The 22,401-nt window shown below is 55.1% G+C and overlaps 4 protein-coding genes across 5 annotated transcripts in view; 2 read left to right on the top strand and 2 right to left on the bottom strand.

The window, feature by feature from the left end:
* DDX42 (DEAD-box helicase 42) overlaps nucleotides 1–1,263 on the top strand; it is a 42,217-nt gene extending 40,954 nt beyond the window's left edge. Inside the window, exon 20 of the transcript XR_004384184.1 lies at nucleotides 1,175–1,263. The gene's annotated coding sequence lies outside the window, so the exon portion shown is untranslated. The remainder of the gene's footprint in view (nucleotides 1–1,174) is intronic.
* FTSJ3 (FtsJ RNA 2'-O-methyltransferase 3) lies at nucleotides 35–7,861 on the bottom strand. The gene is made up of 20 exons (XM_032870860.1): nucleotides 7,611–7,861; nucleotides 7,334–7,439; nucleotides 7,006–7,052; nucleotides 6,799–6,878; nucleotides 6,288–6,387; nucleotides 6,001–6,195; nucleotides 5,616–5,731; nucleotides 5,393–5,497; nucleotides 5,206–5,306; nucleotides 4,901–4,981; nucleotides 4,668–4,811; nucleotides 4,388–4,523; nucleotides 2,102–2,286; nucleotides 1,842–1,965; nucleotides 1,501–1,766; nucleotides 1,188–1,273; nucleotides 1,004–1,103; nucleotides 733–916; nucleotides 546–640; nucleotides 35–459 (listed from the first exon to the last, which is right to left on the bottom strand). Exons 1-20 carry the CDS (start codon nucleotides 7,675–7,677, stop codon nucleotides 267–269), a joined length of 2,511 nt encoding a protein of 836 aa, XP_032726751.1. The 5' UTR covers nucleotides 7,678–7,861; the 3' UTR covers nucleotides 35–266.
* Nucleotides 7,862–8,125: 264 nt separating this feature from the next.
* On the top strand, nucleotides 8,126–12,459 carry PSMC5 (proteasome 26S subunit, ATPase 5). 2 transcript variants are annotated; one of them, XM_032870863.1, is made up of 12 exons: nucleotides 8,126–8,243; nucleotides 8,833–8,904; nucleotides 9,942–10,011; nucleotides 10,330–10,427; nucleotides 10,598–10,654; nucleotides 10,731–10,961; nucleotides 11,263–11,389; nucleotides 11,491–11,681; nucleotides 11,772–11,870; nucleotides 11,956–12,066; nucleotides 12,159–12,245; nucleotides 12,350–12,459. In XM_032870863.1, exons 1-12 carry the CDS (start codon nucleotides 8,220–8,222, stop codon nucleotides 12,401–12,403), a joined length of 1,221 nt encoding a protein of 406 aa, XP_032726754.1. In that variant the 5' UTR covers nucleotides 8,126–8,219; the 3' UTR covers nucleotides 12,404–12,459. The 2 variants fall into 2 exon arrangements, with proteins under 2 accessions (XP_032726754.1, XP_032726755.1); XM_032870864.1 differs by lacking the exon at nucleotides 8,126–8,243 and adding an exon at nucleotides 8,562–8,665.
* Nucleotides 12,460–12,512: 53 nt separating this feature from the next.
* SMARCD2 (SWI/SNF related, matrix associated, actin dependent regulator of chromatin, subfamily d, member 2) lies at nucleotides 12,513–22,239 on the bottom strand. Its single transcript, XM_032870861.1, has 13 exons — nucleotides 21,766–22,239; nucleotides 17,066–17,250; nucleotides 16,809–16,851; nucleotides 16,544–16,666; nucleotides 15,639–15,794; nucleotides 15,113–15,208; nucleotides 14,870–14,971; nucleotides 14,570–14,731; nucleotides 14,322–14,419; nucleotides 14,003–14,138; nucleotides 13,751–13,873; nucleotides 13,518–13,619; nucleotides 12,513–13,437 (listed from the first exon to the last, which is right to left on the bottom strand). The coding sequence occupies exons 1-13, from the start codon at nucleotides 21,979–21,981 to the stop codon at nucleotides 13,384–13,386; spliced, it is 1,596 nt and encodes a 531-aa protein (XP_032726752.1). The 5' UTR covers nucleotides 21,982–22,239; the 3' UTR covers nucleotides 12,513–13,383.
* Between the last annotated feature and the right edge of the window lie 162 nt (nucleotides 22,240–22,401).

Raw genomic sequence — 22,401 nt, 5'->3', positions numbered from 1 at the left:
TCCCCTCAGGAGACTGTTCATCTAGTCTGAGAGCTTGGGGCCGGTGGGGGGTGCCAACAGCAGCATCAACAGGACATGGCCCAAGACCTTCCTTCAGGCAGGGGAACATCTTCCCTCACCCCACAGGACCACCGCGAGAGTTCTAGGCACCCCACCTGTCTTCCCAGCAGACTCCGACACAAGGAAGCCTATAGCTGGTACCAGGGGGGCTGCAATCACACCTCCGTGTCCTCACACTGTCTTCTCAGGGGTCCTGGTGGCTCTGCTCACTTCCGTCTGTGTTTTTTCTTCTGCTCTTTCCTTTGCTGTGCTCTTTGGTCCTTCTTCATCCTTGAGTCCACCACCTTGAAGTGGCCTCGGACCCCAGCTGGCCGGCGCACTTTGCGGCCCACGCCTTTTTTGGCTACCACATAGGTGACTTGGCGTTTCTCCTTGCCGAGCCCGGCCTTCTTGTAGAGACTGTGAATGGAAGAAACAGTCAGAGGCTCCCAGCCACCCTTTTTAGCCCCGTGTACCTTTGTGGGTGACCCCTCTCTCCTTTATACCTCCGAAGCTGAGCCACTTTCTCGCGTTCTGAGATGTCCACGGTGTTCACCACAGCCTCTGCCGCCTTCTTGGTTTGCTCCAGCTTCTTCAGCATCTGGGGCGGGGCGGGGGGCGGGGTGCTCGGTCAGGCAGACTCCTCCCCACTCCCGCCCCGGCACTCGAGCAGCAGGCAGCCCCACTCTTTACCCTCCGTTTCTTTCTGGCCTTAGCCTCGGCTACTTTCTTGATGGGCCGTGCGTTGATCTCCCTCCAGCGTCTGCGGTAGTGTTCCACCTCCTTCTTGTCAACAGGCAGCTGCCGGAACCTGTGCTGCTTTTCCTCTTGCACAAACCACTCAGGAAGCTCCCCCTCCTCCTCATTAAATGCGTACCTAGATAGAGAGGACAGCGGCCCTGAAATCACGCCCCTGACTCAGCCCCCTCCAGGGCCGCCTGTCGGGATTTCCTGGCCCCCTTACCGGCTGAAGGAGTCATCTATGAGATCCCGCTTAGCCTTTTTGGAAGAGGCAATGAGAGCACCTAGGGCCAGGCCTTCAGGGTCTAGTACCTGATGTTTCGCTAGGGAGGAAAGGGGAAAGTCAAAGCTCCATTCCAACCCAGACTTCCGCCGTCCCCTCCTATTTCCTAAGGTACTGAGCTAACCTGGGTCCTCGATAGGCACAATTTCAAACCCGTCGTCATCGGACTTAGACCCGCAGCTTCGCTTCTTCCTGCGCTTGGGTTCCCAACTGCAGAAGGGGGATGACCATGTCACTGTGCCGCCAGTCCCCAGCCCCACTCCTGCCTCACGGCAACCCCGCTTCCTACTGCATACTTGAGAAACTTCCTGAAAGGCCCCCAGGCTATACTACAGACCACTTAATTCAAGATCATCACTATTTTCTTAAAAGTATCTACAACCAAGGACGGAAACCCTGAACACGGAGAGAGGGTCAGAACAGCTGCAGCCACTCGCCTTTCTTCATCGCTGCTGCTGTCGCTGTCACTGTCCGAGCTGCCATCCCCTTCCTTGCCGGGCCCAGGGGCCGTCTTGGCTGCCGCTAGAGCCTCTGGCCCCTTAGGGTTTTCCTCCTGGTCCTGGGGAGGTTTCTTCTCGGTCTTCAGACTGGGAAGTGGTGGTGGCCCCTGCTGTCGCCCCTTCCGACGGCTCTCAGACAGTAGCTGGGCCTGCCGGATCTCCAGCGCCTCGTCAGCATCATCCTCGATCCCACTGAAGCCATCCTGGGAGAGGGGAAGACTCAGCCACCGGTCTCCTACGAATTCCTTGTCTGTCTGGGCCCCCAAACCTCTTCCTACCTTAGAGAACCACAGACTGGCTTGTTCTTCCTGCGCTACCGTCTTTTCCTCCAGCGGTATCAGCAGTGGATTCTCTTCTTCTTCCTCTTCTTTTTTGTCATCTTCTACTTCAGCAAATCGTACACTGTAGACCCAAGGACGGTGGGTGGGGGCGGGGGGACTTGCTCTCCAACTCCCTCTGGCGACCCCTGTGCCCAGCTCTGCCTCAGGGCTCACGCGGAAGGCGTCAAGGCCTCTGCTTGCACAGACCCCCCACTTACCGCTTTTGGTCCTTTAGATGCTGAGATCCTCCAACTCCAGCCAACTCCTCTGGATCCAGGTCACTCTCCAGAGATGCGTCGTCGTCGTCGTCCTCAACATCGGACACGTAGATGTCATCTCTTGGCAGATCGGACAGAAATGTGTCTGCAGCACTCATATCCCCTTGTGTGACCGCCTCCAACAGCTGGCATTTGACAGCGAAAGAGGTCAAGGGTTCTCAGGAGGCATATACCACTTTTTCCCCTGTATCTGTTATCTTAGCAACGTTTGAAAATACACTGGCAAATACAGACAGGGACGTGATGGGCTAAGTGCATGAAACATCCATTCAGGGCGCCTGGGTGGCTCGGTTAAGTGTCTGCCTTCGGCTCAGGTCATGATTCCAGGGTCCTGGGATCAAGCCCCCCCATCAGGCTCCCTGCTCAGTGGGAAGTCTGCTTCTCCCTCTGCTCCCCCTGCTGTGCTGACAAAAACTTAAAAATAAAACATCCCGGGATGCCTGGGTGGCTCTGCCTTCGGCTCAGGTCATGATCCCAAAGTCCTAGGATCAAGTCCCACATCGGGCTCCTTGCTTGGCGGGGAACCTGTTTCTTTCCTTGCCTCTGCCTGCCTCCCTGCCTGCTTGTGTGTAATCTCTCTCTCTGGCAAATAAATAAATAATTTTTTAAAAAAATTAAAAAAAAAAAAATCCCACTCTAGGGGTACCGTTGGCTTAGCTGGCGGGGTCCGACTCTTGGTGTTCGCTCAGGTCATGATCTTAGGGATTGTGAGGTCAGGCCCCACATCGGGCTCCTTGCCAGAGGGGAGTCTGCTTGAGAGTCTGCCCTCCCCCCACTGTGGGGTGCACATGTGCTCACTCTCTAAAATGTTTTTTTTTTTTAAAGATTGATTTTACAAAGTGAGCGCACACAAGCACAAGCACAAGGGGAGCAAGAGGGAGAGGCAGGCTCCCCGCGGAGCAGGGAGCCCAGTACAGGGCTTGATCGCAGGAATCTGGGATCATGACTCAAGCCAAAGGCAGAGGCTTAACTGACTAAGCCACTCAGGCGCCCCTTTAGGAAGAAATCTTCCCAAAAAGTCCATTCAAAGCCAGGTCACTGACCTAGCTCACTTGGCTGTCTTCTCTCCAGTGGTAGCAGAATAGGCTTAGAGATAAACACCTCAAGCCTGTATACTGTCCAGTCTTAAAATAGTCTAAAACATTGGTTTTTTTTAAAAAATTACTCTCAGGAAGCACATGATGAGAGAAAACAACAACAAAAAAATCACCTGAGAATAAAGGACCTATAAATGTTGTTTCCACTGAATATAGGAATCCAGGCGATACACATCGAACAATTATTTCACTTAAAAACTATCAGCCTCAAAATTTACTTCCTCATAACAGCTACCTAGTAGTTCTTCAGAGTTCACCACATTACGAAGGATTACACCTAAACCCTCTTTTTAAAAATTCCTCCCCAAAACTCTATAGTCAGTAGGTTCTATCATTCTCTACACACGAGAAAACTAAGGCAAAGAATGACCCAAGTGGTCTACTGCAGAACCACTACGCTCTCTTTGCTGTTCTCCTAACAAAGAGTACCCGGTTTCCCATTCCCGCCGGAGGCTCAGAAGTTCATTTTGCTTGTTGATGCTGCTTTAATCAGGAGCAGCAGCCTATAGCAGCAAGGGGCTAACCTGGTCTCGGGGAACCTGGTCCCACTGAGCCCTCCTCTGAGGAAAACCCTCCATCACACATCCCGGCATCCCCGGGACCCTGGTGGCTGCATCCGCTAGAACCCACGCTTCCTGCAGAGAGGGCCTCTTGGTTCTAATGTTCTAGCTTCCACAACAATACATCCACAGCACACTCCTAAATATTCCTCATCTCATTGTTTCAGGTGTGTGTTTCTTCCTGGCCTTTCAGGCACAAAACTCAGGTTTATTCTGCCCAGTCTCCTCTCACTGGAAGAGTCACCCTTCACAGATGAACACAGGAACTACAAGCTGTAAACACTCAGCACACTTCAAAAAAAAATCCGGGGCGCCTGGGTGGCTCAGTGGGTTAAGGCTCTGCCTCCGGCTCAGGTCACGATCTCAGGGTCCTGGGATCGAGCCCCGCATCGGGCTCCCTGCTCAGCGGGAAGCCTGCTTCCCCAGCCCACCCCACCCCCACCTGCTGCTCTGCCTACTTGTGATCTCTGTCAAATAAAAAAAAAAAAAATCCAATGCAACACCCCCCGCCCCATCCTCATAGCAAGCAGGCGGTCCTGTCTCCTCGATCTGCCCTCAGCCCGCCTCACCTGGTGACCCCGGATGGTGCGCAGGGAGAACATGCCAGTCTCCCCCTCATCCGCAATAGAAACCCCGGGAAGATCCATCTTCAGCTCCACACGCTCCCGCTGTTTTCTCTGCTCACGCAGCAGCTTCTTTTTCTTCCTGAGCGGACAATTTGAGGAATTCAACCTGCCCTAGCTCTCAGGATTCCCCATCTGTGCCTCCATCCTCTTCCCGCATCTTCACACCCTGAGGAACTCTGTGGTGGGGGTTCCCGTTCCCCGAGCTCTTCCCCGCTCCTCTCACCTCTTTAATTCTGCCACCTCCTGCGCCTTCATCTCCGCCAGGGTCTGGTTTAATTGTTCCTCCTCTTCGTCCTCCTTAGAGAGCGGCTGCCCAGTTCCAGCCTTGGACTCCTCCTCACCCTCCTCCTCCTCTCCGGAACTGAGGCTGACAGAACAGCACCGGCAGTTTGGTTCTTTCCTCACACACGCCGCCGACCCCAGCCGACCCCCACCCTGCGCGGATTCCCGGCGCACCTGATGTCCAGGGCCTTCGCTTGCTCCTTCAGCTTCTTAGCCACGTATCGCCGAAGCTTTGTTCTCCAGTTCAGGAGGGACCTGCCCCAGAAATACCATGACTGACCCTGACGCTTCCCTCTTTGCCCCGTCCCCTTTATAGGCCCCCCTCCCAAATCTCTAACACAAGCGCATCCTGTTCCCCAATATCCAGCGCTGGGTGAATTCCTCACATCGTCTCCTCAGGAAGAAAAATGCTGCTGTGTCTTCAAAGGCCCTTCCCTGCCTTGGGGGCTCCGGGCACCTGTGCTCACCCCATGGCATACCTGAGCTCCTTGCGCCCCAGCACTTTGATATCCTGACAACACGCCTGGATGTCCTCGGTGGTAGCTGGATGCTGGGCCAAGTCTTCATCATCCAGTGAGATCTGTTTGGGTGAAAGGAAAGGAGTCGGGATTATTTCAGGGACATGTTTCTGGAGCTTCCCTGCACCCCTCCAATCTGAGGACTCACTTCGCTGGCTTTGGAGAGGAAGTCAACAGGGTTGGCAGCCCGGAGGAAGTCAGCGACTGAAGTACGGTGGTAGAGTGTGAGATCGCCCTCAGCATAACCCTCAGCCTTAGGGAGGGAAAGAAGGAAGGTTGAGAAGTCCTTTCTTAAGGTGTGTGCAGGATGCACCAGGCCCAAGTTCCCCTGAACTCCAAGACCTGAGAGTGGCCCCATTCCCCAAACACACCTTTGGCTTCTTCTTAGTCACCAACTCGGTAACAGTCTTGGCCTGAACTTCGACCTCCTTGAAGGCAAACTTGGGGTCAAAGAATTTACTGTCAACCTTGTCAGGAGCCAGGAATCCTAAGATGATAGGGTGTATAAGTAAGAATGCTTTTGGGGCACCTGGGTGGCTCAGTGGGTTAAGCATCTGCCTTCGACTCAGGTCACGATCTCAGGGTCCTGGGATCGAGCCCTGCGTCGGGCTCTCTGCTCAGCGGGAAGCCTGCTTACCCCTCTCTGCCTACTTGTGATCTCTGTCAAATAAATAAAATCTTAAAAAAAAAAAAAAAAGGAAAGTATGCTTTGGTGTCTAAGAAACCAACTCATGAGAAAGAAAAAGTGATGCCCACCTTGGCAAACAACAAAGATCTCTGCAGATTCATGTCGAGAGGCTTGGGGCTTAGTGGCCTGGACACGGCGGAAGAGTTGCTGAAAGATCCACAGTAGAGGCTGATAGTCACGGGAACGAAAAACCTTTGTGATGAAGCAGCCTCCACGGGCCAGAAAATCACAAGCCAAACGCAGAGCCATCAGTGTCAAATGGGCTGTGGGAGGGAGACAATTAGTTTGAGAACCTCTGCAGCCCGAGTGGCAAGCGCACATCCACCCTCCTCTCCATGCCCCCCACTCTCAGCACCTTGTGAGTAAGCATCATGGACCCAGCTAGCCCCAACGTTGGGGGCCCCATCATTGAGCACGACATCAACTTTCCAGGTCTTCAGTTCCTTTCTCAGGGCCTATACGGAAAAAAAACAACCACAGCAACAGCTATCGTTCAGCCATTTGTCCACGTGGGCATTTGCTCAATGCCCACCGCAGGCCAAATCCTGTGCCAGGCACTGGATGCAACAATTGAAAAACAACAACTCACGTCTGTCTTCACGGAGCTTACAGTCTATTAGTGAGCCCTTTCCTATTGAAAAAAATTTCAACAATATCTCTGCACTTATTCCAATTCCAAACACCTTATTACCGATTAAATAAAGCCTGCACTGGAGCCTAAGGGTGTCATGGGCCTTGTCATACAGACGATGCAGGCACTGCTCAAGGCGTGTTAAACTGAAAAAGCTTGCCTCCAGAGCATTTGGTGAGAGGGAGAGACATGAGTGTCTGCATATAAAGCAGACGGGAAAAGAGATTCCTATTACCTGCCTACAGCGTTCTGTCGTGATGTCCTCCTGGAGTGTCACCACATTGGGAAGAGGCTTGATTGGAACCAGGTCCACTCCTGGAAGAAATCAGGTCAGAGAGTTCCAAAAGGCTGCCTCAAGCAAGGAAAAAGGAAATGTAGAACGCAATTAGTACCTCACTCTCCCAACCCCTTCACAGTCAGGGAGGGCCCACCTGTTACTCACCTACAATAAGGCTGGATACAGGCATAAACTTAGCAGCCACCTGCAACCTATAAGAAAGTAATACCAGTTAAAGTAATCCAGGACTGTTGTCCCCCTCCGTTGGCAATATGCTCTCTCACCATCCGTATTAAGAACCGCTACCAAGTGCAGTGGCTGGAGCATATAATGTACAAGTTTCAGACCTTTTTTCTGAGACCTACCTCTAGGGAGAAATTTGAGACTGGTATTACTGTATCCCACCCTCCCTCCCCCAAAGCAACCCTCAGTCATCCAACGCCGGAACCCAGAAAGCAGCCATGAAGAGCCACAGGTGCCGGGTGTTACCCACCATCCCCCTGGCGCAGCACACAGGTCCAGCAAGGCTCGAGCTTTCTGCAGGAACTGAAAGCGGCGATTCAACTGGATCAGCTTGAAAGCGGAACGGGAGCGGTAACCTGGGGGCACCCGACAAAATGTTAAACTCGGTGGGGCGCTTTCCCAGGGTGATTTATGCAGCTTCACAACCCACCACCCCTTCTGGGGAACAGGAACTCAATATTTGGGAAGGGGGGAGAGAATCGAAAAGGTCACTCGTTCGCTCGCAGACGGCGAGGACACTAACTCACCGGTCTCCTTCGCCAGGTGATAGAACTTGTCCCGCCGGCTCTTCCCGACCTTGCCCTTCTTGCCCATGGTGAAACGGGGGGAGTGTCACTCGGTCTGGGGACAGAGTAAAAACTGGGACGTCTCGTTCCGGACCTTCTGGACCACTAAATTCCGCTCTCCGTTCCCTACCTAACTCTGCAAACACCGTGAACCAGGGCCCTTTTCACCACTCTGGCAGAAGCACATGTGGACAGCACACGTACGTCCGCTTCCACTTGCGTCCCCGCCTCCACGTTTCCGCCATTTTGAGTGTGGCCGCAAATTCTTGACTATACTCTCAAGTATTGGAAGTTGGAAGGTGGGACAAGGTGAGCAGGTTACCTGAACTAAAACCGAGTTCCTAGAGAGCAACATTTAGTAGTTCTGTGGTCTTTTCACCCCTTTCCAAGCTACTGACCTCGCGTAGCCACCTTCCTATCATGGCCTCTGTTTTTGTAATTGTCTCGACGCACACCCCTCCCATTGACCCGGAATTCTTCTCTTCTAGGGTCGCCGGACTCCAAGCCCCTGCTTTTGCGCCTGCGCGCCAAAGCGCCTCGGATGCCGGCGGTCTCCGTGAGAGAGGAAAGATGGCGCTTGACGGACCGGAGCAGGTATGGCGGCTGCAGCGGCCGGGCGGGGATGGGGGCTCGATGCGAAGCAGGCGTGATCTGAGGTGGCCCGCCGGCCGGGGCAGCAGGGTCGGGTGGGTTGGATGGGTCGGGGGTGGGTTGGATGGGTCGGGGGTGGGTGGGCCCATCCAGACTGGGCCGTGCCTGGGACCGGATCTGCTGTGTCAGCGCCGCCCCCGGCGGGTCAGAGCAGGGCCGGGAGAAGAAGACCCTGTGGAAGCGGAGGGAGTGAGGGGAACGATGGGGACGGGAACCGGCTCGTCCGCGAGTCGCAGGACGTAGGGCCCTGTTCCTCCAGGTGGCTCCACCTCTAGCAAGGGTACCTCGGGTTTTTATAGCGCTTGAATCGCTACAAAGCGCTCCCGTGTATTGTTGTCTCTTGATTCTCCTGGAAGTCTTAGGAGGTAGGCGGCATTCTCATTCTGCTTTTAGTTTAGTCACGGGGAAGTGGAGTTAGTTAGAGATGGACTGAGGTATTCGTACCCAGATCATTCCTCTAAAGCCCAAGCTGCAAGTGGGTTTTTCCCTTGAAAATTTGTTGGCCTGTTTTATAATTACACTGTGTTTTCAGATGGAGCTGGAAGAGGGGAAGGCAGGCAGTGGACTCCGCCAGTATTACCTGTCCAAGATTGAAGAACTCCAGGTGAGGACGGACTCGATGTCCACAGGTAGCTAGACGAGGGATGGATTGATGGAGTGTGTTTCTATAAATCCATTTAGTTCCACTGGGGGGCGCAATAAAAGAAGTAACTGGTAGCTATAGGAAGTATATGAAGTTAAGTCTCTTGTTTTTCTCAGCTCCCACCCCTTTGAAGGTAAAAAGTCTTCGAAGTTTATTAGACATCGTGAAAACTTTAAGTTTTAACCTAAAAGGTACTCTTAGCCAAATTCCGTCTAGAAGTAGTCTGAATGTGAGAGTTGGTTTTGTAAGGGAACACGAAGGTTCTCTTGAGATTTAGCCCGCTTCGGTTGGGGCAGGGTGAGAGTGGGAGGGAGACAGAACTGCCCAATCTGTATAATGCTGATTTCTTGGGACTTAGTGAAAAGGAATTGGGCAGCGCAGTGCTCCAGCCTAAAGAGGGAGCAGGGACTCTAGCAATAAGGAAAATACATACATTGGAGGAAGGAAAGTCACAAGGGCAATTTCTAAACTCCTGGTACATTTGCAGCTATCATATGAGGTTTATCATTTTTTGAGTGCTCTTACATGTGGTGTTATTTGTCCTCCACAGTAGTCCAGAAAAGAGGCAGGGCAGGTAATGCTATATTTGCTTACAGTTTGGTAACAGATCTTGACGTTTTAAGTGGCTTCCCTTAGTTTTACTTACCTGTTAATTTGGCAACAGTGGAATTAGAACTTAGGCTTTGGACTCAGTGATCTTCCCCGTCTACCATGTCATTGCCTCACAAGAAATTGACTACGTGAGGCAGCTTAAGTTTTCTCTGTTAAGGCTTATTATTCCTGGAGCAGTGTGTTAGGACAGCTAGCCTTTTTTGATGGCTGCCCTAGGCCCCAAAGAGACTCTTGGAAGTAAGGACAGAGTCCTTAGGATCCTACTGGACAATCTGGAACGTGCAGGTGCCCTGTGCTCTTGTCACTCAGCTCATACCAGCCTGTGAGGATCTTGGCCAAGAGCTTAACCTCCTAGTGTTTTCTGCTCTGTTTCTTGTTCTCCATAGCTGATTGTAAATGATAAGAGCCAAAATCTCCGGAGGCTGCAGGCACAGAGGAATGAGCTTAATGCAAAAGGTGAGGAGGGAAAGATGGGAAGGCTGCATTTGGACAGTCTGTCCGAGGTCTGACTGTTCGAATCTCCCTAAACTGAGCCTTCACGTTCGGTGCTTATTTTTCATGGAGTCTGAGGCTATGCTTTGCACTGTTACTTGGCTGTTCACATGCATGCCTCTCCCGAGCTACATTGTAATCCCTTTAGAGACTTAAATTTTGACCTTATTTTGTGTTCTTCTAAAACTTCAGAACAGTGCTTCATTCATGCCTGTTGAATTGAGTCGTAGGAGAGGGGACATCAGAGAAGCTGGGTGACCATTATGTCTGTTTCCCATCCAGTTCGCTTACTGCGGGAAGAGCTCCAGCTGCTGCAGGAACAGGGCTCCTACGTGGGGGAAGTAGTCCGGGCCATGGATAAGAAAAAAGTGTTGGTTAAGGTAAAGGCACCATGGCCTCCAGGGAGCAGCCCAATGCCCTGTGCATTCTCATGCTTCTGGGTGTAGTCTTGCCAGGACACTGTTTTGTTATTTTAGGCTCATGGGTCTTCCTGGGCAAGGTGGATGGTTCGGTGACTGTCAGGAAAGGTCATGAGCCCTCGTTTCTTTAGGTGCATCCAGAAGGCAAGTTTGTTGTAGATGTGGACAAGAACATCGACATCAATGACGTGAGTGCAGCAGGTGAGGTGGGAGGCTGGGCTCAGCTCTTGCCACATCACTTCCTGAAACTCTCCCCTTGCCCAGGTGACACCCAATTGCCGCGTGGCTCTAAGAAACGACAGCTACACTCTGCACAAGATCTTGCCCAACAAGGTGGACCCACTGGTGTCACTGATGATGGTGGAAAAGGTGCCAGATTCAACCTATGAGATGATCGGTGGACTGGACAAGCAGATTAAGGAGATCAAAGAAGTGATCGAGCTGCCTGTCAAGCATCCTGAGCTCTTTGAAGCGCTGGGCATTGCGCAGCCCAAGGTGAGAAGCGAGAGTTGTGTGGAAGGGTCACGCTGTTACTGGCACATCCTGCCCCAGGGGCGGTGTCACTCCCCTGTAAGGAGACCCCACTTGCGCTGGCCCTCCCCAGGGAAGAGGGGCTCGGAGGAGTGCTGCCAGGGTACTGCAGTAGCTCAGAGAAAAGCACTAGGAAGGACCTCGACATTCATTTTTTTATACCTGTGGCATCAAGCACAGGGTATAGCCCAGAGTGAACACTTGATACATGTTCCCTAGTGTAATGGGACTGGCTTCTGCTCTGAGTCCTGCTATTTCTCTCTAGGGGGTGCTGCTGTATGGACCCCCAGGCACTGGGAAGACACTGTTGGCCCGGGCTGTGGCTCATCATACAGACTGCACCTTTATTCGCGTTTCTGGCTCTGAATTGGTACAGAAATTCATTGGGGAAGGTAACTATGGGCAGAAACATGAAAACCAAGCAGAAGTAAGGGGGTGGAGGTGAGGGTAGGGAGCTCATTGCCTCCGTAATGCCAGCTTGGCCTCTGCACAGGGGCAAGGATGGTGAGGGAGCTGTTTGTCATGGCGCGAGAACATGCTCCGTCTATCATCTTCATGGACGAAATTGACTCCATTGGCTCCTCACGGCTAGAGGGGGGTTCTGGAGGGGACAGTGAGGTGCAGCGGACGATGCTGGAGCTGCTCAACCAGCTCGATGGCTTTGAGGCCACCAAGAATATCAAGGTAAGGTGGCGTCCAAGGGAAGGCCCTGGGCAAGGTGCAGCCTGAGGAAAGGCTTAGCTAATGCCGCCACCACCCCCTTTCTCCACTCAGGTTATCATGGCCACGAATAGGATTGACATCCTGGACTCCGCTCTGCTTCGCCCTGGGCGCATCGACAGAAAAATTGAATTCCCACCCCCCAATGAGGAGGTCTGTGAGGGGCAGAGCTGGAAGTGGCTCTGGCTGTGGGGGTAGGCTGCAGGGCTCAGGCTTTCCCTCTCTCCCCCTTCTCTAGGCCCGGCTGGACATCTTAAAGATTCATTCTCGGAAAATGAACCTGACCCGGGGGATCAACCTGCGGAAAATCGCTGAGCTCATGCCTGGAGCATCAGGGGCTGAAGTGAAGGTAACCAGAGGGCCCAAGGAAAGGGGGGCTAAGGCAGAAAGCTGTGGCTTCTGGGATACAGCAGCAGTGTCTGGCTTCCCTTCTTTGCTCAGGGTGTGTGCACCGAAGCCGGCATGTACGCCTTGCGGGAGCGGCGGGTCCACGTCACCCAGGAGGACTTCGAGATGGCTGTCGCCAAGGTAGAGGCCTCCCGTCTCTCTACCCTTGCAGATGGGGTTTTGAGCAGGGGGGCCAGAGCATGTGTTCATTATTCCATTTATAACTGAATGCTTTCTCTCTCCAGGTCATGCAGAAGGACAGTGAGAAAAATATGTCTATCAAGAAGCTGTGGAAGTGAGGTGCTTGTTTTCTCTGTGGATCCCTCAAATAAAGCTCTGCAGGACAAGCCCTTAAGGACTTTAGTCTGTTACTGAGTGGCCACACTGTTGAATGACCAGGTCCGGGTACCACCAATAAACAAGGATTTATTTGGAAATTTCCAAACCTGCCAGAAGTGGCACTTGCCAAGCCCTGGGGTCCACCCTTCTACCAAGCTCTGAAGGGCAGCAACAGTCCTTCCCACCTGCCCCCTCACATCCCCCCCCGCCCTCCACCAAGCACGCACACCCGTACCTCAGGCCATGCCAGAGAACTGGAGCCCCCTCCGAGGTGGCTCTACCACCCTGGGCTCAAGAGCTGGGCTGGCAGGCCTCTGGCGTCTGAGGAGATGATGGCGGCCAGAGCCGCTTGCATAGATTGAGGAAAAACAGAAGGAGGCACCAAACAGGGCTCCCTGAAAACCCCAACTTACCCCTGTACAAAAAAAGTGGCTCCCGCATAGAAAAACCTGCTTCCCACATAGTGCAAATACCCAAAGAAAAGGAAAAACCAGCAGCAAGGCTGGGCTGGTAGGAATGGCAAAGAACTTTGGTTTAGAAAGGCCAGGAAGAGTGAGCTGTGCTCCTCTCCCTCACCCAGCTCCCCAGAGCCAGCTCGGACACTGGCCCCAAGGGGGTCTGTAAACAAGCAAAGCCAGCGAGCCTGGGTCTGAAAGGTCTCCATGACAATGTCAATCAAAGCATAGCCTCCAGCGGACCGACTGGGGCCGGCCTGCCTGCAGGGAGCAGAGGAGGCACCTCTGGAGAACCCATTTAAAGCCAAAGTAAAAAGTATAAGGCTTTGGGGACCAAGCAACAAGGAATCCTAGCACTACATTTATGAAACTATAGCTGGGGAGCAGAGGGGGACAAGAAGCACCCCTCATCCCATCCTTAGCCTATGTGTCTGTGACCCCAGAGGGTGGTCCCCTTCCCAGCAGAGGAGGGGATCCCTGAGCAGTTAGGTCAAGCGGATTCCCAGCACCTGTTCCAGTTCCTGCCTTCGCTGCTGCACCTGGGGGGAGAGAGCAGAGACGAGTGGCTCAGGACTCTGCTGCTCAGGAGCTCAAGAGGGCACACAGGGCAGAGCCTCACCTTGGCAAAAATGTGCCTCCCCACTGCTTCCTGGGCCCATGGCTGATGGTAGAAAGCAGCTCGTCTCTCCTCCTCCGGATTCCCGATCACATCAGTGATGATCTGCAGAGAGCCAGGAGGAGAGTTGCGTGCAGCACTGTGCCCACCCCTGCACGAGTTGGCCCCAAGAAGCGGAAGTTGTGACTTGGGTAAACATCCCTAGCCTGGGATCAACCTCAGGATGGGGACCACACCTTGAGGTCTCGGCGCTGGGAGCGGAGCCATTCCTGGATGAAGTCCTGAGGGTCAGTGCTAAAGCTGAGCATGAAATCCCTCTGGGTCTTCAGCTGGTTGATGGACTCAATGGTCTCATGGATCTGGAGAAGAGAGTCTGTGTATCAGTCCGGACTCAGATACTACTGCAAGGTGCTCACATGCAGAAATGCCCAACAGAGCCGGCCCACCCCCATCCTGGATCCCAGAGGCTGGAGGGGCTGAGGGCCCACCTTAATATCAAGGGAAGCAATCTCCTGCTGATTGGTGGTAGAGGCCAGAAAATTGCTCATCTGGGCCTTCAGTGGGTCGTCCACCTCCACGTCGATGTCATAACATGCGGTCTTCTTTTGGTCGTTAGGGTCTACACTGCAGGCAGGACACAGGAGGGGAAGACTAAGCTTACAGCTATGTTCATCCCACCAACCTGGGCCAAACCTACACACGCTCAGCAAGCAAGAAACCAAACATGCTACTTCTCTTTGGCTTTTAGATCAAGCCAAAGGTAAAGGGCTCTGAAATGGGAAGAGGAGGATGGGAAGGCTCTTTTACCTAATGACATGGTTGATGACAATGGGGTCTGGATGCTGCAGCAACCCAGCCAGCTTCATGGGAATCTCGGAGAAACGAAGGCGGCCACAACTGAAGATCTAGAGAGTACCAAAGGCTCGGTGATGCCTTTGAGGGCACAGAGGGAAGTGCACCATCCCAGGGTCAGTGTGGAGAAGGTGGCCAGGAACCTGCCCAGCAGGGGCTGTGGAGCAGGGGGTGGGGCAGGGCGTGAGGAGGTCCACACTCACCTGGCGGAAGTACCGGTTGCAGTTGATGTACTCGCGCTCATGCCCGTCCTGCAGCTGGTTGTGTTTGATATAAAGCCATAGGGCCTGCATGATGGCCGCCCTGGTCTGTGTGTGCACCCCCAGCAGCCTTGCCAGTCGGGGGTCCAACTTGTACTGGGGAGGCTGGAGATGCACAGAGGGGAGTCAGGGGGTGGGGCTGTGTTCGTGGGAGAAACCGAAGTGGAAGGATAGGAAGGGTGTACAACAGGAACTTGCCCCCCTTCCCCAAGAGCACTCCCTGTGGCCTCAGACACGTGTCACCTGATGATCCAGCATGAGCAGGAGGGTGCACTTGACGTTGAGGTCTCCGGGTCGTTTCACCTGGAAGCCATCAGTCTCCTGGGTGGTGGGCATCCGGTGCCACTGACAGGGAGGAGGGGAGCAGACCTCGTCACCAAGGGAGTGGGCAGGGTGTACACGCTTGGCCCTCCAAGGGACCAAGGCCGCTTCTCTGACCCCCAACAGCATGTCAGCCTGTGCTCCCCACACCCCAGGGCCTCTCACCTCCACCAGGTGGTTGTCAGGTCCATACAGCTCCTTGTCCAGCTCAATGACGAGGCTCTTGAAGAACGAAGAAAACTTCCTCTTCTGTTTGCTGGGCTGGGGAACGGTCATGGGTGTAAGCAGGGGGTGCTGCGGGGCTCTCAGACCTGACCCAGGTAAAGCCCTCGACGAGAGGACTATTTCAACTCTCAGGCTCAGGGTACTGGAGATTCGGGGGCCCCCAAAGAAGCAAGGAGACCGGGTGCCCAGAAAGGACTCTGGGTGCAGCCCAGCTGGCAGCCAACAGGGTCTGAATTAGAAAGGGGCACCCCCTTCCTCAAGATGCCTCACTGCCACCTGCAGGATAACCACTTTGGTAACAACCAAACAGATCTTCACCCTCCAACCTCAAAGAGGCCTGGAGCTGTGACCCCGAGCAGAGCCCTCTCCCTCAGGCAGGATTTCTCCTGAAGCGCCTCAGTGTCTGGCCCAGTCTCTACCCCACACAGGCCACCTCCCCTCCAGACACCGCCTTTCCCCAACTCACATCATCCAGCAGTTTTCCCTCCACTCGGAGTTCCCAGGAAGCCACTTTGTCCCCTGCGGGGGTTCCCCCGGGGGGCCCTGTGGTCCCCGCAGTGTCACCTTCTGCCTTGCTGGGACTGAACGTATTGGAAATATAGATCCGCAGCTTTCGTTTTTGCTAGAGAGAAAGACAGCCAGCTAGAAGTGAGACAACATGCTGGGAACAATGCTACTCAACCTTCTTGTCTGAATTCATTCAACATCAATACTGAGTGTAGATGGGCAGGCACCCCGTCAGGCACCAGAAATCAGGAGCCAAAAATCCCGGTCCCAGACTGGAAGGAACTCACAGTTCTGCGGGGGACAGATGGGCGACCAACAATTCCAACACTGGGATCGGTGGTGTGACAGGGACATAGAGGATTTGCTGTCAGGCAAATCTGAAGTCTCCAGCTCACAATGCAACTCAGACACCCATCATGGCCCCAAAGTATCCTTGTCTCTGGAAGCTTTCATCACTCAGGGGAATGTTCTAGATTATTTTTAAAAAGGTGGCGGGGGTGGGGAGACAGGAACTGTCCCTATCTACCCTCTAGTCTTGCCCTGCAAACTTCTGACCATGATCGATAACATTTACATTTTAAATCCTGACCCACAATCCACATATATAAACATCTGAAACAAAATGTCACTAAATGATACTTCTATGGTAATTACTACACTACTGTGAAGTATCATAATTTCTATTTTTCTCTTTTGTTAAAAACATCCTGGTCCCATCATGTTAAACTGAGTTCATGCTCCACTAATGGGCTGCGGCCAGCAGCGTGAGAAATCGCAGCCCCGTACTTGGCCCCCGGAAAACAAGACCAAGGAGATACAGAGAAGTCTGGGAAAGCCCAGGGCTGGCCAGGGCTGCACACACACCGTCAGAGGCTTTTTGATGGCCTCTTGGATCTCCATCCGCTTTCGGGCAATGGTCTGGTCCAGCTTCCGCTCAAAAGCCAAGAGATCCATGTACGCCTGAGACTCTGGGACAAGCTCCCGAATCTGGAGGAAGGGAGGAATTCAACTTGTTTCTGCTGCATCTCCGGCTCCTTGCTCCTCCATCCCAGGATTGGGGGAGCCTGGTTGCACCCATAGTCCACCAGCTACTGGGCAGGCTTCCTGGGCCCCTGCCCAACATACTCACTCGCTGAGGTAGAACCTTATCTGCCATCTTCCTCCTCTTCAACCTGGGGAGGACAAAAACTCAAGACATCGGTGATCCAAACACACCTCCCCCACACCCATCCCTCCAGCCCCTAGGACTCTCCTCAAGAAAAGCCAGGAGTCTTCCTCCCCAACTTCATGCCTGATGGCGTGCCCAACAGGCAGATCAGAGCTCTTAGGACTCTGTCACCACTGTAGCTGAGCTGGGTGGAGGGAGGAGAAATCGGACGGTCTTACCCCCGGCGCTGGGCAGGCATTGGGGGCTGGGCCTGGGGCACAAGCAGGCGTTTGCGGAACGGGTCCATCATGGTGGGTGGCATCCCAGGTCGAAGTGCAGCGGCTGTGCCGAAGGGGGATCCAGCGGGAGGTCCCACCTGCAAGCCAGCCATGGGCATCCGGCTCCCTGGTGACATACCAGGCCGCTGGGGGAAGCAAGCCAATGGGGGTGCATAGGTCAGTGGTAGGGCCCCATGGGGTCCGTAACCCATTCTCTCCATCCTTCTCCTGGGCCGGGTCAGGCCCAAAGCAGCACACCACAGAGCCTGGGGTGGAGGGCCAGGAACAAAGGGGAGCAGGTGCCTGAGAGGAGAAATATAAACCACACCTGCCCTGCCCCCATCCCCCGCCCTGGCATCTGTGCCAGCAAATGGGGCCTGCCGGAACCCAGGGGGTGGGACGAAAGCCCGCCTGAGAGGAGATGGAAGGGCCTGTGGGAGTGTCTCAGGGCCCAGCCCCACCTTCTAGCCCCCGCCCCACAGGCGATGCCCTGCTCCCTGGGACCAGAGGGGTAGGAGGCACTCCTGATCGCTTCATGTGGCCCCACCAAGCACTCCCATCCAAGCCAGGTCCCAGCCAGGTGGAGAGGTACAGTGTGATAGTAGTAGGCAAACCCCAACAGCCATCTCCTAGCACTAGCCCAGCAGTGTGACCAAGGGGAGGAAGATGGTCCAAGGGGCTGGCGTGCCCATCAGGCAGTGGCCCCCTAGGTGAGCTATTCCAGCAGGATGGCTTGGAGCATGTCCCGACTGGTGGGGGTGGCCTCAGCAGAGTCCGGAGACCATCTGGTCACCATATGGCCCCTCCTTACAACCCAGACCTGGACCCTTCTCTCTACCTCCCTACTGCTCTGCTCCCCACCCTGAAGCCAGAAGACCCTGAGAGGAAAGCTGTGGCTCCTGGGTGGCCTCTGGGAGAGCCTCCGTCTGGGGTCCAGGTACCACCTGGCTGCTGGGGAAAACTGAGCCTGAATTCAGCCCACACGGTCCTAAACTGGAGAACAGAGATGAGATTATCCTCGGATACAAGATCAGGCATAGGGTCACCAGGAATCTAGGTGACAGAAACAGCTTCTGTAGAAGCCTGCAGAAGGATTTCCCACCAAGGTCCAGTTCCCCAACATTTCTGGGAGTTCCCCGGGCCCCTTGCCCCCCTCCCACAGCTGCTGCCTGCAAGGCCTGTTTGGCGGCTCTGCCTTGCACACACTGTCCCTGGCAGCTTCTCAGGGCTGGCCCCAGGGCCCAGATTATGCAACCAGCACAACTACCCAACCAAGCCAGGCTGGGTGGGGACTTGTACCAAATCAGAGGACCTCCCCGCCAACCCCTGGCCCAGTATCATGGAGAGGAGATGCTTCCCCTACTTTTTCATCTAGCCCTGAACTCCTGTTTTCAGCACAGAGGGCCAGACTCCTGACCAGAGATGTAGGGCAGGGGAAAAAAGGCGGCAGTGGGACAAGCATCTGGGAGAATGGAGTTAAACACAGGGGACTCTGGAGCCTCAGGAGTCCTGCCACAATTTCTCCTCGTCAGGAAAAGATTCATCTGGGCTGTTGAAAGGTGAAAGACAGCCCATTTTTTATTTCTCAGCCTTAATGAGCCACGGCCGGAGATTACAGAAAAAAACCCCGGTGTGGCCACAGCTGTAAGCCCAGGCCCCAGACATCCTGGCCGTATTTTCCCCACCCCGAGCCTGGAGGGGAGGAACAAATGGAGCAGGGCGATCTGCGCAGAGCGAGCTCCTGCCCCTGGGTCCCCGGGGTCGCTGGGAAGCCACTCACTAGGGCAGGAAGCTACTCACTAGGGCGTTCACAAAACCTCCCGGGCACCACCCATCCCTCCTGGGCAGGTGCTCCTGTGGCAGGAAGTCCCAAGTCAAGGAGGCACAGACAGGGCCTGGAATAGGCTCCTCCCAGACATGGGCTCCCGACTTCCCAGGCACAGAGCTACCCCCTCCTCCTGCTTGCCCAGGGCCCCCAGCTTCTCCCAAGAGAGAGAAGGGGCCCAGGGGAAGGTTGCTTACAGCTCACAAAGTCCCAGCTTGGTCCTGCCAAGCTCCACACCTGCTCTTTGAAGCACCAGTAACTCCTCTTCAAAATAAAAAAACCCAAGAGGAAAAACAAAACGACAACAAAACAAAACACACACACACACACACACATATCAGGTCTCTCCAAGCTCTGTTAAGTCCCCGCCTGCAGCAGAACTGGGCAGGCCTGGCTCAGTGCCCTGAACCTCGGAAGCGTGCGACAGCGTCCTCCCCACAGCCCGGCACCAGCCCACACCCTAGGTGGGCCTCTGCCTCCACACCCGAGACAGCAGGGGCAGGTGGCTGGGCCTGAGAGAAGAGAACATAGCCCTCCGTGAGTAGAACATATTTTGAACTTTGGAGTGAACCCGACAATCTGTGCTTCTTCAGGTTTTGTTTTTTTCATTTCTTGTTTTCCTTAAGCTCCTCTGTTGAGTACGGACATGGCTAGAACCACGATGTGGAGGGAGGAGGGTCATCACTTCCCTTCTTTCCAGGGGCTCCCCTAGTTGCCCAATTGGGCCCCGAAACCCTGGCTCTTCTAGCTCATGTGCCCCGACAGAAACCCCTTTGCTCCTCAGATCTCACGCCCCATCTCCTGAAGTCACACAGCTGGACTTGCAAAGAGGCCAAGCACCATCTTCCTCGAACTGAGCCAGAGTGAACCGGGTCCTCCCTCTCCCTCTGGACCTCCCTGGGAGAGGAGGGGGAGGAGGTGACAAAAACACCTGAGTGGCTCAGTCGGTTAAGCTACTGCTTTTGGCTCAGGTCATGATCCCAGGGTCCTGGGACTGAGCCCCAAGTCAGGCTCCCTGCTCAGCGGGGAGTCTGCTTCTCACCCCTGACCACCCCCACTTATGCTCTCTTTCAAATAAATAAAATCTTAAAAAGAAAAGGAAAGCTGGTGGGATAGGAAGCCTGTGGAAGCAGAGACTCAGTGTCTTCCCCTTGGTCCCCAACCCTAGCAGCCTGGGGCCACCTAGCCAGTTGGCTGGACCTTGCCACTGGCCCAAGAGCACTCCCTATATAGGACTGTGCAACCTGTTCTCTCCGCGGGCTCTTCCCAGGCCACATGGCCCATGGGTTTCGAGCAGAAGACACCAGAGAGGCTTCTATCTCTTCCTTAGATCCTTCTCAGGCCAAAGGCCCACAGGGAGAATCCAAGGCCAGTCCTTAGCCAGCTGGCCCAGGGGCTGGAATGACTCATGCAAGGACCCCTCAGCATCACCTTGGACCCATGAATCCCCAAATGGGAAAGCAGGATGGAAACGATGGAGTCCTTGGGACCAGGTCTATCTCCGTCAATACCCAGACACTTTTTGTTTTTACAGGGAGGAGGGAGAATGAGGAACAAGAAGGGACAATCACTGTCCCCAGTTAGGCATCTCTTTAGAAAGTGAGGAATCAAGAGCTCCGGCGGGGGGTGGGGGGGCAGATATGCACACCCTCTTCTATGAGGATCCACTGTGCAGCCGCTACCTGGAGATATGAGGTGGGAGCAGAGCAAGCCCCAACCTCCCTGGGAGATGAGCGAAGAAGCCAGTGCCACATGCTGAGGCACATGGGTTGGGTGGGCTATGGCGTTGTTAGAACCTAAAGATGAAATAAAGGTGGAGAGAGAGTGGGAAAAAGGATGGGGACCATTCCCAAGCATTCTGGAGCAACCAGAAACATCGCACTGGAGGGGGGTGGGAAACGACTGAGGAGCTCCCCCAGCAGGGTCAGGCCGTAAGGATAGAGTCTCTGTCTCTCAATGGCCTTTGAAGCTGCAACCTGAGAAGTTCTCTCTTTAAGCCAAACTCCAAAGGGGTCAGAACTCTTTGAAGCAACTCTCCCAGGCTCCTCCAGCCCTAGACCAGCAGGGTTCAGTGGAGCCTCTCCGCTCCTGCAGACCGATCTACCCCTGGACACTAGGACACCAGCGGAGAGCCAAAAAGAGAGTTTGCCCAGAGTGGGCTGGGCTTTCCGCCTCAGGCCTGGCGGCCACCACCCCTACTCAAACCCAGAGCCATCCCGCGCCAGGGTCCTGACCTGGAGAAGACCCCGCCTGGCACAGGCTGAGATCCCCTCGCTCTAGGCTCGACCTCCCAAGCCGTGGGAAGCCAGGCCCTTCTTCCTCCTCCTCGGCAGCTGGGAGCCATCTCAGACACGCTAGAGCTCTGCCAGTTCCCAACTAGAAAAAAAACAGCGCAGACTTGGAGTGGGACCAAGGCCAATGCAGGGTAACCCTTGTTTCTCAGTGAGGGCCCTTTTGCAAAACTTTCTCAGCACTTCCCTGATCCCCCTACCCTAAAAGCTACACCAGACTACACTAGATCTACACTAGATCTACACTAGACTTCTCAGCCCACTCGCTCACAGCTCACTGGCTCCGATTCCTCCATCTCTCAGTTACTCAGAATCCCTGTTCTAAGAAAGCCTCCAGAGCCTCCCTCCATCCCACGGTCGCTCTTACCCTCTCCCCCAACTGCCCCGCCACCCGGCCTTGCCCTCCACCAAGTCCCGCGCACTCCGCACGCTGGGCCCCTGTGCCCTGTGTCAAGGCGGCCGCCCCGGGGCCCTCACTCGAGGCCCCCCATCGCCCGCAGCCCCGGGCGTGCTCGCGGGGCCGCCCGCCCATCCACGCGGCTCACCTGGTACTGCGCCGCGGGGCCCGCGGGGCCCATGGGGCGGAAGGCGGCGGCCCCGGGGCCCCCCACGCCTCCGGCCGGCCCTGGCCCCCTAAGCGCCGGTCCGGGCAGCATGCCGGGTCCCGCTGGCGGAGGCGGCGCTCCCAGGGCCGCGGCAACGGCGCCGCCACCAGGACTCAGCGGAGGCAGCGGGAACCCGCCCGCGCCACGGCCCGACATCGCTCCGTCCCGTCCGGCGCTGTCGCGATCCGGGCTCCGGACTCCGTGTCGAGTCCGCTCCGCGATCCGTGCTCCGGGACTTTCCGATCTAAATTCCGGGTTCTGGGGTTTGTTGATCCGGGTTCCGGGATTTCCCAATCCAAGTTCTCGAGTTCCTCGCAGACTCGGTTTGGGGCAGGGCCGATCCTGATTCCGGTCCTGCCCGAGGAATTCCGGATCCGGGATCTACTGCAGGCCCGCTGGCCGCCCGCGGCCTCCAGAGGTTTGGCTGCCAGAGCCCAGTTACCCGGAGGCGGCAACTAACGCCCAGCCCCGCCCAAACAAGCCCGGCGCTAGGCCCCGCCTAGAACCAGCAGTCCAATGCCGGGATGCCTCCTCAAATCCCGCCCCTCGCGAGACCCGCCCCTAACAGGCACCTCC

This window comes from Lontra canadensis, unplaced genomic scaffold (genome assembly GCF_010015895.1).
Source record: "Lontra canadensis isolate GAN:19392208 unplaced genomic scaffold, GSC_riverotter_1.0 scaffold41, whole genome shotgun sequence".
NCBI classification, from domain to species: Eukaryota; Metazoa; Chordata; class Mammalia; order Carnivora; family Mustelidae; genus Lontra; species Lontra canadensis.
The sequence above is the reverse complement of the archived record's forward strand: the minus strand, read 5'-3'. Positions and strand labels throughout refer to the sequence as shown.